Genomic DNA, 18,708 nt, shown 5'->3' with positions numbered 1-18,708 from the left:
AATATATTATAATATAATGTAATATAATATATAATAATATAATATATTAATATATAATATAATATAATATTATATATTAATTTTGTTCAAAAAGACGCATTGGAGCTGATTGTCCAGCTAGGTCTTATTTTTGGGGAAACGGTGTCACATGAGTGAGATCAACAGAAAGGCAACTCAGCCCAAGTTGCCAACTCCCAGAATTCTTTTTTTTTTTAAGCCATAAACTTTTGCAGTAACTGAAATAGGTATTTAACTCTCTAGACTTTTTTCTATCGCCTTATATTGATATATGAGTAATTGTATTGGTCAACCTGTTTTGTAAAGTGACTTCCCTACTGATACTATATCTTGAAAATATTCCACATCCTTCATTATTTTCTACAACTTGGCATGTGTTTTAGTATTCTATTACATGGATATTTTGTAACTTATTTAACCAATAACTTTCCTGAGCAACTCTTTCTCCTTGCTGTCCAGCTCCAGGGTCTTCACCAACTTTACACTCCCTTCCAGGACCTTACGGGGACATGAGTTCCTGTCATTTTACTGGTATTGTAGACTCCAGAGTGTGGCATTGACTTGTGCTGAGTGGAGTATATATAGATGACTCACCCCACTCAGAGGAATTTGTTCAAGGGTGTGATATAGGGCCTATACATGTATGTATTTATTTAACTAATCTATTGGGTCTCCCTGATTATAAGAGCTCTTTTCTCTATTCCAGTTCCAAATCTTCTGCATTCTTACTTTCTTCACTGTGTTTCATTAGAGAACGTGACTCATTAGGGTAGTTAACTAACTTCCTGAAGGATTGGTTTAAGACTCCTAGAGGTGGAAATTGGCATCTCTACTGTGTTATTTTTAAAGTGTCATCATCCCAGTCTTTCAGATTACTTTCTCAACTTCTTTTACTTTTTTCCTTGTATTTATTTTTCAATTACAGTTGACATTCAGTATTATTTTATATTAGTTTCAGGTATACAGCATAGTGGTTAGACATAATTTATGATGTGATCCTCCCATTGAGTTTAATACACACCTGGCACCATATATAGTTATTACCATATTACTGACTATTTTCCCTATGCTGTACTTTACATCCCTGTGACTATTTTGCAACTACCCATTTGTACTTCTTAATCCCTTCACCTTTTTCACCCAGCCGGCCATCATCCTCTCCCATCTGGCAACCATCAGTTTGTTATCTGTATCTATGAGTTTGTTTCTGTTTTGTATTTTCATTTATTTTGTTCTTTAGATTCCTATATGTGAAATTGTATGGTATTTTGTCTTTGTCTAACTTACTTCACTTAGCATAATACCCTCTATGTCCATCCATGCTGTTGCAAATGGTAAGATTTCATTTTTTTATATGGCCAAGTAATATTCCATTGTGTATATGTACCACATCTTTATGTAATCGTGCATCAGTGGGCACTTAGATTGCCTCTATCTCTAGGCTATTGTAAATAATGCTGGTCCCATGTACACTTGAAAAGAATATATATTCTACTGCTTTGATGCTCTAAAACTATCAGGTTCCTCTGGTCTAGTGTGTCATTTAAAGCTGCTGTTTCCTTGTTGATTTTGTGTCTAGAAGATCTGTCCATTGTGTAAATGGGGTGTTAAAGTCCCCTACTATGATGGTATTACTGTCGATCGCTCCCTTTATGTCTGTCAATATTTGTTTTACATATTTAGGTATGTTAGGTGCATACATGTTTACAGGGGTCATAGCCTCTTGCTGGATTGATCCCTTTATCATTATGAAATGTCCTTTGTCTCTATGATAGCCTTTGTTTTAAAGTCTATTTTGTCTGATGTAAGTATTGCTACCCCAGCTTTTTTTTTTTTTTTCATTTTTATTTGCATGAAATATCTTTTTCCATCCATTTACTTTCAGTCTGTGTGTGTCTTGGATCTGAAATGGCTGTCTTGTATACAGCATATACGAGGTAGGACAATTAAGTTCGCAAATTTGTTGCAATGATGTTGTTAACCTTTTTTAATATCAGAGGGATTATTCATTATGAATTTGTACCAACTGGACAAACAGTTAACCAAGTTTACTATTTGGAAGTGCTGAAAAAGCTGCGTGAAAAAGTTAGATGACCTGAACGTTTCACCAACAATTCATGGCTCTTGCATCATGACAATGCACCAGCTCACACAGAACTGTCTGTGAGGGAGTTTTTAGCCAGTAAACAAGTAACTGGATTGGAACACCCTACTCACCTGATCTGGCCCCCAATGACTTCTTTCTTTACATGAAGATAAAGGAAATATTGAAAGGAAGACATTTTGATGACATTCAGGACATCAAGGGTAATACAATGACAGCTCTGATGGCCATTCCAGAAAAAGAGTTCCAAAATTGCTTTGAAGGGTGGGCTAGGCGCTGGCGTCAGTGCATAGCTTCCCAAGGGGAGTACTTTGAAGGTGACTGTGGTGATATTCAGCAATGAGGTATGTAGTTCTTTTTCTAGGATGAGTTTGTGAACTTAATTATCTGACCTCGTATATGGATATATTTAGGTCTTTGTAATCCTTAAAATCTTTTTTTTCTTTGAGACTTTCTCTTTCATCCATGGATTATTTAGAAGTGTTTGGAGATTTTTCTGTTGGCTTTCTTTTAGTGATTTATAGTTTGATTCCATTATTGTCTCATGAGAAAGTTAAAGGCAGCAGTCCACAAGAGTTTCCCTCACTCTGACACCGATTCTTTTAGCCACTCTTTAAGGGCATGTCTGCAGCAACAAATTCTCTTCGTTTTCTTTTGTCTGAGAATGCCTGTATTTCTTCTTTATTCCTTTAGGATACTTTCACTGGACTTAGAACATTAGGTTGACAATTCTTTCCTTTCAGCGCTTGAAAAATATTGTGCCACTTGCTTTTGGTCTTCTTGGTTTCAGATAAGAAATCCACAGTCTTTTGAATTAGTTTTTTTTTTTTTTAATCAACTTATATAATATGTATTTCTGACTACTTTTTAAAGATTTTTTGTTTGTTTGTTTCGTTTTCAGAAATGTGTGTTGGTTTTCTTTGAATTTTTCTTATTAGGAATTTGTTCAGTTTCCTGAATCTTTAGATTTGTGTCTTGTATGAAATCTGGGAAGTTTTCAACCATTATTTCTTTGAATAATTTTTTAGTCCCACAGTCTTTCTCCTGTACTTCTGGGACTTGGATGATATGAATGTTGGATCTTTTGTTACTGTCCCAAAGGGATTGGGGCTCTGTTCTTTTTTTTAAGTCTGTTTATCTGTGTTGTTTAGATTAGTAAATTCTGTCTTTAAATTCACTGATTCAAGCCTCTGTTATCCCCACTGTACTCTTAAGACCATTCAGTGTGTCTTTTATAATGGTTATTATGTTTTTCATTCCATTTTGTTTTTTATAATTACTATTTTTGAGATATTCTATATTTTCATTTGTTTCAAGATAATTTCTAATTGATTGTCAGTGTCTTTTTATGAAGAGTGTTTTTTGTTTTGTTTTGTTTTTGGCGGAAAGAAAAGCAGGTTTATTCAAACTGCCAGCTTTTTAAAATCCTCATTAGATAATTCCAACATCTGATTCATCTTATTGGTATCAGTTGACTGTCTTTTCTACTTCAGATTTTGGTTTCCTGGCTTTTAGTATGGCAAGTGATTTTCTGATGTATTGTGGACATTTTAGTTATTATGTCAAGAGAGTCTTGATTCTATTTAAATCTACTTTAGCAAGTGCTCACCCTGTTAGGTTTAGTGTATAGATCTGGCCTACTTTTGTAGGCTCTAGTTCCAATGGCAGCTTAGTTTTCAGAGCCTTTGCAACGCTATTTTATCTGCTTCATACCTCTGGTACTGCTGGAGCTCCTGCTTGATGCTTGATAGTGGTATCTGCAAGGACAGAAAGCTTCTATGGACCCCCAATGTAGCTGGGCCACCTGTGGGATGTGGCCCACTGGGATGTATTTTTTTTTGTTTGTGACACTGGGTGGAGGGCAGGGAGATGCAGGACTTTGCTAATGCTGCCCTTCTAGGTGGATTGATCTGTCAGCCAGTACCCTCGTTGTGAAGTGGGGACTGGGATAGCAAGAGGCTTCCTCTTTTTGCTGCTAGTGGTAAACTATCACTGGGACTTCTTGCTGCTACTGCAGCTGGCTGATGAAACTTCTGCTGGGGCCCAAGTTGTGGAGCAGGTGCTCGGGATCCCATAGGTCTTCTGGGCTTCCCTGTTCCTGCTCCTTTGGTTGGAGAGAGCAGACGTGTGTGTGTGTGTGTGTGTGTGTGTGTGTGTGTGTGTGTGTGTGTTATGTATGTTTGTACACCTGTTAGTGGTTCCAGGTTGCAGGCCTCTGTAGTGCCCATTGTGGGGGTGTATGGGAGATAAAAAGAAAACCCAGGGAACTCATCATGTGGTAGTTTCTCAAGCCCGTGTAATTCTAACCAGCCTACCTTCTTTCTTCCAGCTTTTGAAGTTCTTTTATTGTTGCCTGACAGGTATCTCTAGGATTTTTAGATGTATTTATGGGGAGAAGCAAGGAAAAGTACACTACACAATTTTTATGATTGAGATTCTAAATCATCTTTTTAAATGAACTTTAGAATATGTATTTTCTGTGATATTTGCTTTGATTTCTTTAAAGAAAAGGAAGATCATAAAGGCAATGTGAGTGCAGAATATTTCATTTTTATGTTCCCCGCCTCACCACCAGTCTTTTTTTTGTAGCAGTTTTTATTTTTGTTTTTTCTTAAGTTAATTGCCATTATCTGGTCTTTCCAAAGTAGTTAGCTTAGTGACACAGCTGGTTTTCACAGTCATTTCATCTACTGGTATAAACATGGAGGGGAACAAATGCAACTGACTTCTGGCAGGCATGCAGCCCAGCTGTTGGGGTCAGCTTGGAACACATGTAGCCCAATAGCACCACTGAGCTTGCTGGGTCCTGTCATGATGTTTTCCAGAGAGAATGAAATGTTTCCTTTAATCTGAGGAATCTACCTGTCTTGTGAATTAGCTAAGAACTGATATGTTGCTGATGCCATGGAAGCTACCTGTGCGCTTCTCCTTATTCCCACCCTCCTGCTGCATCTCCAGACGTAACCATTATCTTAAATTCTGTTATGATTACTCTGTTTTTAAAAGTAGTTTACTATACTTTTGTATATCCTTAAATACTATATTGTTGTGTTTTGCTTGTTTTTAAGTTTTATAAAAATAATAATGGTTATGTATCTCTTCTGTGATCTGGTTATTTCGTACCGCATGGTGTCTAATAATTTTCCCATATTGTTTTATGCATATGCCTGAGTTTATTTTCACAGCTGTATAATATTCCATCCCACAATTTTCTGGTTGTTATAATTTGGGTTGTTTGTACTTTTTTGCTAGTATACACAATAGTGCTGTGAATATTTTTACACATGTCTCCTGAAGCATACAATACAAGATTTTCTCCAGGCTATTTACTAGAATTGGAATTTCCGACTCACAGAACATACACGTCTTCAACTTTGTTACACAAAATTGCTTTCTTAAGTGTTGGTATTAATTTATGTTATCATTGGCAGTGTGTAATAATTCTAATTGTTCAACATCTTAACAAGATAGGAAATTTTAGACATTTTAATTTTTTGCCAATGTAATGAGTATGAAATGGTATCTCATTATATCTTAATTTGAATTTCTGTGATTCCTGATGAGTTTGATCATCTTTGCATATGATTATTTAACATTGGTGTTTCCTCTTCTGTGAAATGCCTATTCAGATCTTTTGCCTGTTTTCTTTTAGGTTGTTTATCTTTTTTCTAGTTAGCCTTTTGCATCTCGTTTAAGAAATCCATTGTACCTCAAGGTGTTTTTTATACATATTTTTATATTTCTTTCCATAAACTGTGTAGTTTTCCCTTTAACTTGTTAAGTCTTTAATCCATTTAGAATTTATTTTTACATATTTATGGTATATGGTAGGTATCAAAGGTAATTGCTTTTTCATATCTATAGCTAGTTGTTCTAATATGATTCATTAAATAATTTATTATTTCCTCCCTGATCTACAGTACTTCCTATGTGGGTCTGTTTCTGGTCTTTCCATGGGTCAAATCCCATGTGAATACCACAATGTTTTAATTTCTAAGTCTTTATGGTGTCTTCATCATGGGTAGAAGTGCTCTAACTTTGTTCTTTTTCAGGAATGTTTTGGCTGTTCTTGAACATTTGTTCATCCATTTATGTTTAAATCAGTTTTTCAAGTTCCTCAAATAACCTTGTAGGAAACTGATTGGATTTTCGTTGATTCCCTCTGCTCTCCACTTCTCCATCTTCTCTTACTTGATTTCAGCCATCCTAGTGTCCTTGCTGTTCCTCTAATAAGCCAATGAAACTTTAATTTTAGGGAATTTCTGTATTTTTTTTCTGGAGTGCTCTTCCCCCCAGATAGCCATGACCCTCTTATCTCCTACAGGTTTTTTTTCCCCCCTTAAGTGTCACAAAGTGAGGCTTTTCTGATTAACTTATGTAGCCTTACGTCCATTGTTTGGGATTTTGCATATCTTTCCCTGTTATTGAATTGTTCTACAGCACTTTTGCCAGTGACGTACTAATACATTTAGTAACCATTTAGTAGAAGTAGATGTTATCCCACTAGAATGTAACTCTAGGAGGGGATGGATTTTTGTCTGTAATAATATCCCCCTTTCCACTTCTAATATTGGTTATTTGTACCTTCTCTCTCTCTTTTGTACAATAAAAATTTATTTTAAAATAATTTTAAACATACAGAAGAGATGCAAGAATAGTGAAAGAACTCCTATATGCTGCTGTTCATGTAGATTTAGCAGTTGTTAATATTTCACCATATTTTCCTTATTATTCCATTTCTGTTAAGTCCTTTAAGTTAGGCTTATTTTCTGAAGAACAATGTTATTCTCTTACATTTCATAAATTTAGGAAATTCTACATAGATCAAAATTATTCTCTCATATATTGTCTGTATTCATTTTTCATTAATTGTCCCAATATTGTCCTTCTTACCTGACTCAGGATCTCATATTTCTCTTTACTTTAACCTGAAAAGTTCTTTAAACTTTCTTTGTATTTCATGACACTAGTATTTTTGAAGAATTGTGGCCAGTTTTATAGAATGTCCTTTAATTGGAGTATATTTGATAGTTCCTCCTGATTTAATACAGTTAATGCATTTTTAGGACTATTCGGAATTCCTACAAATCAGAAAGGAAAATACAACCCACAAACTACCCAGATGTCCTTAAACTGATAAACAAAAATGGTATATGGGTACAATGAAATATCACTCACCTATAAAAAGGAATGAAGTGCTGATACATGCTATAATGCTTGAACCTTGAAAACATTATACTGAGTGAAAACATTGCATACAAACAACCATGTTGTTGACAAAAGTTCACATATTTATGATTCTATTTTATGAAATGTCTAGAATAGGCGAATTCAGAGACATAAAGCTGATTATTCATTGTGAGGGGCTGGGGGAAGAGGAGAGTAGGAAATGACCAAGGGTATGGGGTTTATTTCTAGCATGATGAAAATGTTCTGGAATTAGATAGTGATCTGATGGTTGCACAACATTGAGAATGTACTAGACGTTACTGGAGTGTACACTTCAAAATTGTTAAAATGGTGGATTTTATATGAATTTTACCTACAAAAATAAATAAAAATGGACAAAAGACCTGGATAGGCATGTTAGTTAAAAAAAGATGTCCAGGGCCGGCCCGGTGGCTCAGGCGGTTGGAGCTCCATGTTCCTAACTCCGAAGGCTGCCGGTTCGATTCCCACATGGGCCAGTGGGCTCTCAACCACAAGGTTGCCAGTACAATTCCTCGAGTCCCACAAGGGATGGTGGGTTCCGCCCCCTGCAACTAAGATTGAACACGGCACCTTGAGCTGAGCTGCCGCTGAGCTCCCACATGGCTCAGTTGGTTGGAGCGCGTCCTCTCAACCACAAGGTTGCCGGTTTCGACTCCCGCAAGGGATAGTGGGCTGTGCCCCCTGCAACTAGCAACGGCAACTGGACCTGGAGCTGAGCTGCACCCTCCACAACTAAGACTGAAAGGACAACTTGAAGCTGGACAGCACCCTCCACAACTAAGACTGAAAGGACAACAACTTGACTTGGAAAAAAGTCCTGGAAGTACACACTGTTTCCCCCCAAAAAAATCCTGTTCCCCTTCCGCAATAAAATCTAAAAAAAAAAAAAAGATGTCCAGTTGACCAATAAACATGAAAAAGTGCTCAACCTCATTTGTCATCAGGGAAATTGCAAATTAAACAATACCTCATAATACATCTGCTGGATGCTTAAAGAGAAGATTGACAATAATAAGTATTGGTAAGGATGTGAGGAACCAGAACTCTCTTACATTTTGATAGAATTATAAATTAGAAAACTGTTGGACAGTGTCAACTAAGGCTGAATAAATGCATAGGCTTTGATGCAGCAGTTTCATTACTAGGTGTATACACCTAGCAGAAAGGAGTCCTGTTTCCTCCAAAAGAAATGTACAAGAATGTTCATAGCAATATTAATCATAACAGCCAACAGCTGGAAACAACCCAGATACCCATCATTAGGAAAATGGGAAAATAAGTTGTGTTAGGGTGGTTTACATAGCTGTCAGTTTCAAACTTTTTCTTCTAAACAGCCTTTGAAAAGCTTTGGAATATCCTGGTTGTTGAAAGGAATTTATTGTAGCACAATGAATAAAACAGTGGACTCAAAATGAGATCTTCTAGGTAAGCAGAGGCCTTATAGTCTGTTGACTGGCTAAAATAACTCTCCAGACAATCCATCAAAAGAGCGGTTTGTTCGGAAAAGAAAAACAAAATCACCACAGCAGTGTGAGAATGCACTCCTCTGGCCGGGCTCCAACTGGCCGCACACTGTGTAAAAAGAGAGAATCTCCTTCCCCAAATGGCCTCTATATAAATGGATCCCTCCCCCAAAACTTACCACAAAGTTTCAATAGGAAGTCAGGACTAGAGCGTTAACAAGGGGTCCAGCTCTGCCCGTAGTCCTCCCAGCTCTGTGGTTAGTCATCTTAAGATTCCAGTTCACTTTTATCAGTTCTCATGGTCAAGAGATGGATTTTTAAAATTTCAGTTCAGTGGGAAGCTCTATTACTTTGCATATAGGTTTGGCTGCATGTGACAGAGACCCATAAATAATATTGGTTTAAACAATATAGAAGGTTAATTTTCTCTTGCATTAAAGTCAAGGCTGGAATGGCAGCTCATCTCTTCAAAACCATCACAGACATGACACCAAATCTACATTACAACCGGCTTTGCTGAGGAAGTGGGAGAATAAGGGATATAGGGTGTGGGCAAGTTGTCTCTTAAAGAAAGTTCTCAGAAACTCAACATAAAACGTCTGCATTTCTTTAGGCAGAATCCAGTTACATGGCATATTCTTATTCAAAGGAGCCTGGGTAATGCAATGTTTATATTATGCAGCCTTGTTCTCAACTAAAAGCCATGGGTTCCACCAATATACAAAAGGGTAATAATAGATATCTGGGGACAACTAGCATTCACATGCCAGTGGAGAGAGTTAAACATACAGACTCTTGTAGATTCTGCTTCAGAATATTTCCTAAACACCCATAATTGCAACAAACTCCCATGGTGATTTAGAGGTAAATCAAAATTTCAGAACTATTGACTTGTTAATTAACTCCCTCACTTTCTCTCATGAGCTCTCATTTTTGTGTTCTCCTTATCCTTTTTTTGTTCAGTTGCATGACAGTATTTAAAAACTGCCCAAGCCTTTCATTTCTTAAGTGAATTATTTTCTCTTTTCCACGTAGATAATTTATTTCTTTTGTAACACAAAGCCAACAGTTAAAATGCGTTTCTTATCTTTCAGGCTTGGTGTCCAGGTATGTACCCAAGAAGTGATCTCCAAAAAGAGACATTCATGAGACAGAATCATCCCAGTGGGCTATTGTGGAACAATTTAAAAGCCATAATCCTGAGAAATTCATTTTCAGAGATATTTGGGAATGCAAAAGTCAGTTTGAGAGACAACAGGAACAACAGGAGGGCTATTTCAAACCATTTATTATCAACCATCAGCATAAGCCCATTTTGAACTAATATGCTTTACTCATTCAGGAATTTTATAATAGGAAATTTTTGAATGTAAAGAATGTAGAAAAAACTTCAGTTATCTTTTATTTTTTAGTCATCACAAAAGAACTCATTCTAAAGAAAAACTTTCTGAATTTAAGAAGTGTTGGAAGGCTTTTATTTATTGCTTACAACTTAACATCTGAGAATTCATAATGGTGAAAAAATGCTATGAATGTAAAGATTGTGGGAAGGCCTTTAATTACGGCTCAGAACTTACACTACATCAGAGAGTTCAAACAGGTGAGAAACTGAATGTGAGGAATGTGGGAAGGCCTTCACAACTTACTCAACATCAAAGACTACATACTGGTGAAAAACCCTATGAATATAAGCAGTATGGAAAGGCTTTTATAAGGAGCTTTCAACTTACTGAACATCTATAACTCCATACTGGTGAGAAACCCTATGGGGGTAAAGAATGTGGAAAGACTTGTAGGCATCACTCACACCTTACCATATATCAGAGAATTTATACTGGTGAATGTGCAAAGTCCTTTAGCTATTACTCAAGCTTCTCTCACCATCAGAAAATTCATTCTGGCTAAAAAACCTTATGAATGTAATGAATGTGGGAAAGCCTTTTGTGATGGCTTACAATTTACCTTACATTGGAGGATTTTTACTGGTGAGAAACCCTGAGTGTATCGAATGTGGAGACTTTTAAGACAGTGCTCACACCTCAAAAGACATCAAAGAATTCATATAGTGAGAAACCTCATGAATGAAGGCATTTAGACTTCATTCACACCTTATTCAACATCAGAATTTATATTGGTGAGAAGCCCTGCAAATGTAAGGAGTGTGGGAAGACCTTTAGCTAACATTCAAGCTTCTCACACCACCAGAGAATTCATTCGGAAAGAAACCATATGAATGTGGGAAGAACTTTAATAATGGCTTCCAATTTAAATTGCATGAGACACTTCATACTGGTGAGATACCATTAAGGTTTCCTTTCCTCTCTCCGCATCCTAATCTAACATCATGAAATTATTTTTAGAGATATACAACTTTTTTTTCTTTAATGAAGAAGTTAGTAAAATACTGAGTTTCATTAGTATTGATTATTTCAGTAATCCTTGAAAGGAAATTAAAGTGGGAAAATGCATAAGTTATTGAAAGGTAAAAATTGTTCTGGTTTCAGTGCTGTTTCTGAGTTACTGTAATAACCACTATTTGAAATCTTATAAAATTATGTTTTCACTGAAACCAGTGAAGTGTGGCAAAAATAAAATGAAAACAATTTCTTCTCCTTCCACAAATCCCTGAGATAATCTGTATGTGTGTGTTGATTCTTTCTTCATGCTCAAACATACGTGCACATACAAAGGTTTGTTGCATGTAAATGGAAGAGGTTTTGCTCCCTCTAGTGACATAATTTCATGGCAATTTGCCTTTTTAACTTAAATAATCATGGACATTTTCCCAGGTCAATACTTATAGTTTTAATTCATTCTTTTTAAAGTTTCAGAATATTTCTAGTATGGGATGTACGTCAGTATTTGGAACCATTCACTACTGTAGATATTCAAATTGTTTCTACTTTTTCACGAGAAACAATCATGCAATAAACATTTGTACTTTATCATTCTTTTATTTCTGTTGTGTAGATCCTCAACTGTGAATGTGTGTGTTGTGTTTGTGTATGTATGTTTTGATGTTACATTAATATTTTTTTCTTTTTTAAGATTTTATTGGGGAAGGGGAACAGAACTTTATTGGGGAACAATGTGTACTTCCAGGACTTTTTTCCAAGTCAAGTTGTTGTCCTTTCAATCTTAGTTTTGGAGGGTGCTGTTCAGCTTCAAGTTGTTGTCCTTTTAGTCTTAGTTGTGGAGGGTGCAGCTCAGCTCAAGGTGCCGTGTTCAATCTTAGTTGCAGGGGGCGGAGCCCACCATCCCTTGCAGGACTCGAGGAGTTGAACTGGTAACCTTGTGGTTGAGAGCCCACTGGCCCATGTGGGAATGGAACCGGCAGCCTTCGGATTTAGGAGCATGGAACTCTAACCGCCTGAGCCACCAGGCCGGCCCTGTTATGTTCTTTTGTTTGAGACTTATTTCTTTGTCTACCCCTATTGGCTGCCTCCCTGTATTTGTTTCTATGTGTTAGGTAGGGCTGTTATGTCTCCTGGTCTTAATAAAGTGACCTTATGTAGTAGGTGTGCTGTGGGGCTCAATGGTACAGTCTTTCTGGTTACTTGAGCCAGGTGCTCCAGGTGTGTCCCTTGTGTGGGTTGTGTTTGTGATCTTATTGTAGCTGAGCATTGATTGCTGTTGGCACATCAATGGAAGAGATCGATTATCAGGCTGATTGGTAGTGAGGGCTGGCCGTGACTACAGTGGAGGAGCTATTGTGCAGGGGCTGGCCCTGTGGAGCAGGATTCGCTTTAGCAGGGCTCTGGTGCCTTCCCATGGTGCCCTGTGGGTGTGTTGTTACTGGAGGTGGCTGGGTGATGATCCAGCCTGGTCCAAAGCTGACCACTAGGATGCCAGTCTTAGGGCCTCCTGGGAGGTCCCCCCACAAGCCAAGTTTAGCCACAGCCTGCGCCCTGCTCAGGGCCACCTGCCATGAACCACAAAGCAATCCGCAGATGGCTGCCACCTGTGCTGAGCTTGGAGCTACCTCAATAGGCCAAGCCTTGAACCAAGGCCGGCTAGTGCCAGGCTTAGGGCTGGGCTGCTCAGCCAGAGATTCGGGACTCATGGAAGCCAGATGCTACTTGTTTGCGGTTTGTGAATGTTTGAGAGATTTTAGGAAAGCCTGCAGCATCACCCAAGACTGCCCGTTTGTATGTAAAAGCCACCGGAATTGGCTTGGGTGGGCTTGAATGTTGGGTGCGGAAGGGTCTCAGGGAATCACCAGGGAATGGTGTTAACTAAGTTGATGGAGATTCAGATATCGCACCCACCTGTATCTGCACGCTAGATGGAGGAAGGGCTCAACAAAGAAACAATGGCTTCTGCCAGCACTTCTGTTTGGGAGAAAGCTGCTCTTCTAACCCTTACCCTGAAGATAGACAATTCATTCCCCACATTTATGTCCCTGGTGTCTTTTGAGCTATTACCCCAGCTCTGGAGCTCAGAGCAAGTGAATTCACAAAGTAAATCCGTGCGAGGTCATTTAAGAGGCTCCAGCAGCCCTCAGTCTCACTCAGCCACAATCTGTGCTGGGTTTCACAGCCAGAATTTAGGGGGACTTCTGTTCCCAGCACTGGAACCTTTGGCTTGGGAGCTTTGTGTAGGGCTGAGACCTTGCGCTCCTTAGGGGATACCTCTGCAGCTGAGATATCCCTTCCATTTTAACTACCACACATGGGTGTGAGACCAGCCCATTCTTTGTCTCTCCCCCTGCTACCAGTCTCGAAGTGGCTTCTGTCTATCGTTGGTTATAGAACTTCTGTTCAGCTGAAGTTTGGGCAACTCTCAATGATGGTTATTCTGTAGTTTAGTTGTAATTTTGATGTGATAATTGGAGGAGGGTAGCACAACGTTAACCTACTCCACCATCTTGACCAGGAGCTTGACTTTGTTCTTAAAACCTACCTGTCGTAGCTTTTGGGAAGAATATGTTTCACAGTGATGTACAGTCCTCACTGGAAGAACTTCAAGAGGATTTTGTGGAACCCAAAGTCTGATTGTTTTGACTAGAAAGTTCCAGATAAATTGTCTAGAGAAATTTGGATATAAAATGTCTGAACAGATGAGACTTCATTCCATTTGTTATTCCATTTTCTCCTTACATCTTAAAATATTTTTTTGTTTTGTTTTTTAAAATATGTATCTGACCTCAATCCCAACAGGCCTTCTCCAAGGCACATTGTATTGAAGCTGTCTAAAATCAACGACAAAAAAAGAATCCTCAAGGCAGCCAGGGAAAAGAAGACGGTAACCTACAAGGAAAGCCCATTAGATTATCATCAGATTTTTCAGCAGAAACTCTACAAGCCAGGAGGGAGTGGAACCAAATATTTAAACTATTGAAAGAGAGAAAGTATGAGTCAAGAATAATATATCCAGCAAAGATATCCTTTAGATATGAAGGAAGAATAAAGACCTTTCCAGACATACAGAAGCTGAGGGAATTTTCTAATACACGACCTGCACTACAAGAAATACTAAAGGAGGCTATTCGACCACCATCAACAGGGACAATTTGTGGCAACCAAATCAAAAAGGGGGAGAGTAAAGGCCTGAACTGGAATATGGGAATGGAGAAAGTAAGCATGCTTAAGAAAATGGAATACTCTAAATATCAAACTTTATTTTACATAAACTTAACACGTTGCATACGGATCACGAGAATCTTCATTTTTTTCTGAGCCATGCGTTAAGGACGGATAACGAGAATTCTCGTTTTTACTGTTGACTCTTTTTACTTTGCATATTTTATTGAATTATTTGTAGAATAATTATTTATAGAATAATTTATTTGTAGAATCTATCATTTATAGAAAAATAATAAATGACATAGAAGCATTTATGCTTTAAAGAGAAGAGTGCATTTTAAAGTAGTTTCTTTTAAAGACCTGCCGGAACAGAGGGGTATGAGGGATTTAAACCCCGCCATACGCAACGTGTTAAGGGTAACCACTAAAAAAAAATCCATAACTGAAATATATACTGTAATAAAAGAAGAAACAGAGAGAAACATCATAGTATACCACCACACAGAAATAATAGACAACAACAAAAAGGCAAAGAAACAATGGAGACACAGCCTTACCAGAAAATTAAAGATAGAATGACAGGAAATCCTCACATTTCAATAATCACCCTAAATGTAAATGGACTGAACTCACCAATAAAAAGGCACAGAGTGGCAGATTGGATCAAAAAACTAAACCCAACCATATGCTGTCTCCAAGAGACACATCTCAGCTACAAGGACAAGCATAGACTCAAAGTGAAAGCGTGGAAATTGACACTCCAAGCAAATGGTACCCAGAGAAAATCAGGTGTAGCCATAATGATATCAGATGAAACAGACTTCAAGGTGAAAAAGATAACAAGAGACAAAGATGGACATTTCATAATGGTAAAGGGGACTATACAACAAGAAGACATAACAGTCATCAATATTTATGCCCCCAATCGGAGCACCGAAATATACCAAGCAACTACTAACAGAACTAAAGGGAGAAATTGACCAAAACAATTATACTCGGGGACTTAAATACATCATTGACAGCTATGGATAGATCATCCAAACAGAAAATAAATAACAAAATAGCAGTCCTAAATGACACATTAGATGAAATGGACATAATTGACATACATAGAGCGCTTCATCCTAAAACATCAGACTGTACATTTTTTCTAGTGTACATGGAACATTCTCAAGGATAGACCATATATTGGGACATAAAATCAGCCGCAGCAAATTTAAGAAGATTTAAATCATACCAAGCATATTCTCTGATCACAAGGCTTTGAAATTGGATATCAACTGCAAAAAGAAAGCAGGGAAAAACACAAATACATGGAGATTAAACAACATACTTTTAAAGAACGACTCGGTCAAAGAAGAAATTAGAGGAGAAATCAAAAGATACATAGAAACAAATAACAATGAAAATACATCCTACCAAAATTTTTGGGATGCAGCGAAAGCAGTTTTAAGAGAAATGTATATCATTACAGGCCTATCTCAAGAAACAAGAAAAATCCCAAATAAATAACCTCATGTTACACCTTAAAGAACTAGAAAAAGAAGAACAAGTGAAACCCAAGGTCAGCCAAAGAAAGGAAATAACAAAAATCAGAGCAGAATTAAATGAAATAGAGAACAAAAAGACAATAGAAAAAATTAATGTGACAAAAAGCTGGTTCTTTGAAAAGATTAACAAAATTGACAAACCCTTGGCTAGACTCACTAAGATAAAAAGAGAGAAGACACTAACAAAATCAGAAATGAAAAAGGGGAAGTTATCACGGAAACCACAGAAATACAAAGGATCATCCAAGAATACAATAATCAAAACAGCATAGTATTGGCAGAAAAACAGATACATAGACCAATGGAATAGAATTGAGAACCCAGAAATAAAACCACATAAATATGGACAGACAATTTTTGACAAAGAAGCTAAAAACATACAATGGAGGAAAGACAGCCTCTTCAATAAATGGTGCTGGGAGAATTGGATAGCCATGTGCAAAAGAATGAAACTGGACTGCTATCTGTCACCATGTACCAAAATTAATTCAAAATGGATCAAAGACTTAAGCATAAGACCTGACACAACAAACTGCATAGAAGAAAACATAGGTACTAAACTTATGGACCTTGAGTTCAAAGAGCATTTTATGAATTTGACTCCAAAGGCAATGGAAGTAAAAGCTAAAATAAACGAATGGGACTATATGAAACTTAAAAGCTTCTGCACAGCAAAAGAAACCATCGACAAAATAAAGAGGCCACCAACTGAATGGGAGAAGATTTTTGCAAACGGTGCCTCCGATAAGGGGCTAATATCCAAAATATACAAGGAACTCATGAAACTCAACAAAAAAACAAACAACCCAATTGAAAAATGGGCAGACGACCTGAAGAGACATTTCTACAAAAAGGACATACAAATGGCAAATACACATATGAAAAAATGCTCATCATCACTAATCATCAGAGAAATGCAAATAAAACCACAATGATATATCACCTCACCCCAGTCAGAATGGCTATCATCAACAAGACAAATAGTAACAAGTGTTGGAGAGGCTGTGGAGAAAAAGGAACCCTCATACATTGTTGGTGGGAATGCAGACGGTGCAGCAGTTATGGAAGGCAGTGTGGAGGTTCCTCAAAAAATTACGAATAGAATTACCATACGATCCAGCAATCCCTCTCCTGGGTATCTACCAAAAAAATCTGAAAACATTTATAGATAAAGACACGTGTACTCCAATGTTCATTGCAGCTTTGTTTACGGTGGCCAAGACATGGAAACAACCAAAATGTCCTTCGATAGATGAATAGATAAAGAAGTTGTGGTATATATACACAATGGAATACTATTCGGCAGTAAGAAAAGATAATATGGGAACATTTGTGACAACATGGATGGATCTTGAGAGTATGATGCTAAGCGAAATAAGTCAGAAAAAGCAGAGAACCATATGATTTCACTGATATGTGGTATATAAACCAAAAACAACAAAAGAACAAGACAAACAAATGAGAAACAAAAACTCATAGACACAGACAATAGTTTAGTGGTTACCAGAGGGTAATGGGGGAGGGGGGTGGGAGATGAGGGTAAGGGGGACCAAATATATGGTGATAGAAGGAGAACTGACTCTGGGTGGTGAACACACAATGGGATTTATAGATGGTGTAATACAGAATTGTACACCTGAAATCTATGTAATTTTGCTAACAATTGTCACCCCAATAAATTTAATAATAAAATATATATATATATATCTGGACTTGCGACCTCGAAATTAAGCTCCCTCTGTGTTGCCATCAGAGCCACCAAGTCTGGGGTTATTTCCATTTTTTGAAAAATTGGGATGCATGCATTTGCAAAGGTAAGCTAACCAAGTTGGTTAAGTCTAATTTACTGCCAGAAAATGGGAGACATATATGGACCACTCATTGAGCTGTTATTTAGGTATTTGATTGTAAACCCAAAATACAGCCAAATCTTCCACTGTTTCAGGGCCAGTTTTTGTTCATGCCAAAATCACCAGTCACCACACTTTTGTTCATTGACTCTAGAATCTAAATATTCATATGTTCATTTTTATAACATAAATAAATACTAACAAGATTATTTCTTTTATTCTATCAAATTTAATTTAAAAGATTTAATCTTTTTATGGGTCAGGAATTTGAGAAGGCCTCAGCTGAGCAGTTACTACCTGGGGTCTCTCATGTGGTTCCCGTTGAATGTCAGCAGGCTCAAGTCATCTGAAGACTTGATTAGATGTCCAAGATGGCTCAGTTGACAGATGATAATGGATGATGGCTGGGAACTTAGCTGGGGCTATTGACAAGAATGCCTACACATAGACTCTGGCATTATAATCTCAGTATGGTTGGATTTCTTTCATGGAAGCAGCTTTCCCCAGAGTTGGAGTTAAAGGCCTCATCTGTTCCCCTTTTAATCTTCCTTTCTTTAGTATGATTTCTTTGGTGTTGTGTAAGAGTTCCTATCTACTGTGAATTTCCTGGTGTCATTTGAAAATTTCCCATTTAACGTGAATTTCCGGGTGTTGGGTAAGATTTGAGCTATGGCTAAAGTTTTTCCACAGTCATCATTTTTATATGACCAGTAACATAGAGGCCATAGGTAAAGGTTATCCCCTGCCCCTTCATTTTATTCATAAGGTTTTTCTCCAGTTAGAATTCTCTAATGTTGAGTAACGAAGATGCTAGGTACCTCCCTTTCTCTAGTATGACTTTCTGATTTCATACTCATATAAGGCATTACTGTGGCTAAAGGAAATCTCAAGTTTATTACATTTATCTGGTATATATTAAGATTTGGGCTGTGGCTAAAGCCTTTGTACATGCATTGCATTTGGATTTCCAGTTTTCACAATATTCAT

At 37.4% G+C, this 18,708-nt stretch overlaps 1 protein-coding gene across 1 annotated transcript; it reads left to right on the top strand.

The window, feature by feature from the left end:
• Positions 1 to 9,841: 9,841 nt before the first annotated feature.
• Positions 9,842 to 12,402, top strand: ZNF461 (zinc finger protein 461; the record flags this gene model as incomplete). Its single annotated transcript, XM_074315891.2, is given in 9 exon segments — positions 9,842 to 10,151; positions 10,154 to 10,288; positions 10,291 to 10,322; positions 10,324 to 10,698; positions 10,700 to 10,856; positions 10,859 to 10,876; positions 10,879 to 10,915; positions 10,917 to 11,008; positions 11,011 to 12,402. Coding segments are annotated over 9 exon segments (1,290 nt in total), but the record flags the coding sequence as incomplete, so codon positions are not given.
• Between the last annotated feature and the right edge of the window lie 6,306 nt (positions 12,403 to 18,708).

The sequence above is a fragment of the Rhinolophus sinicus genome, chromosome 8 (assembly GCF_057876585.1).
Source record: "Rhinolophus sinicus isolate RSI-liver-muscle chromosome 8, RSI-T2T, whole genome shotgun sequence".
Lineage (NCBI taxonomy): Eukaryota > Metazoa > Chordata > Mammalia > Chiroptera > Rhinolophidae > Rhinolophus > Rhinolophus sinicus.
Note: the sequence above shows the minus strand (reverse complement) of the source record. Positions and strands in the feature narration are given on the sequence as shown.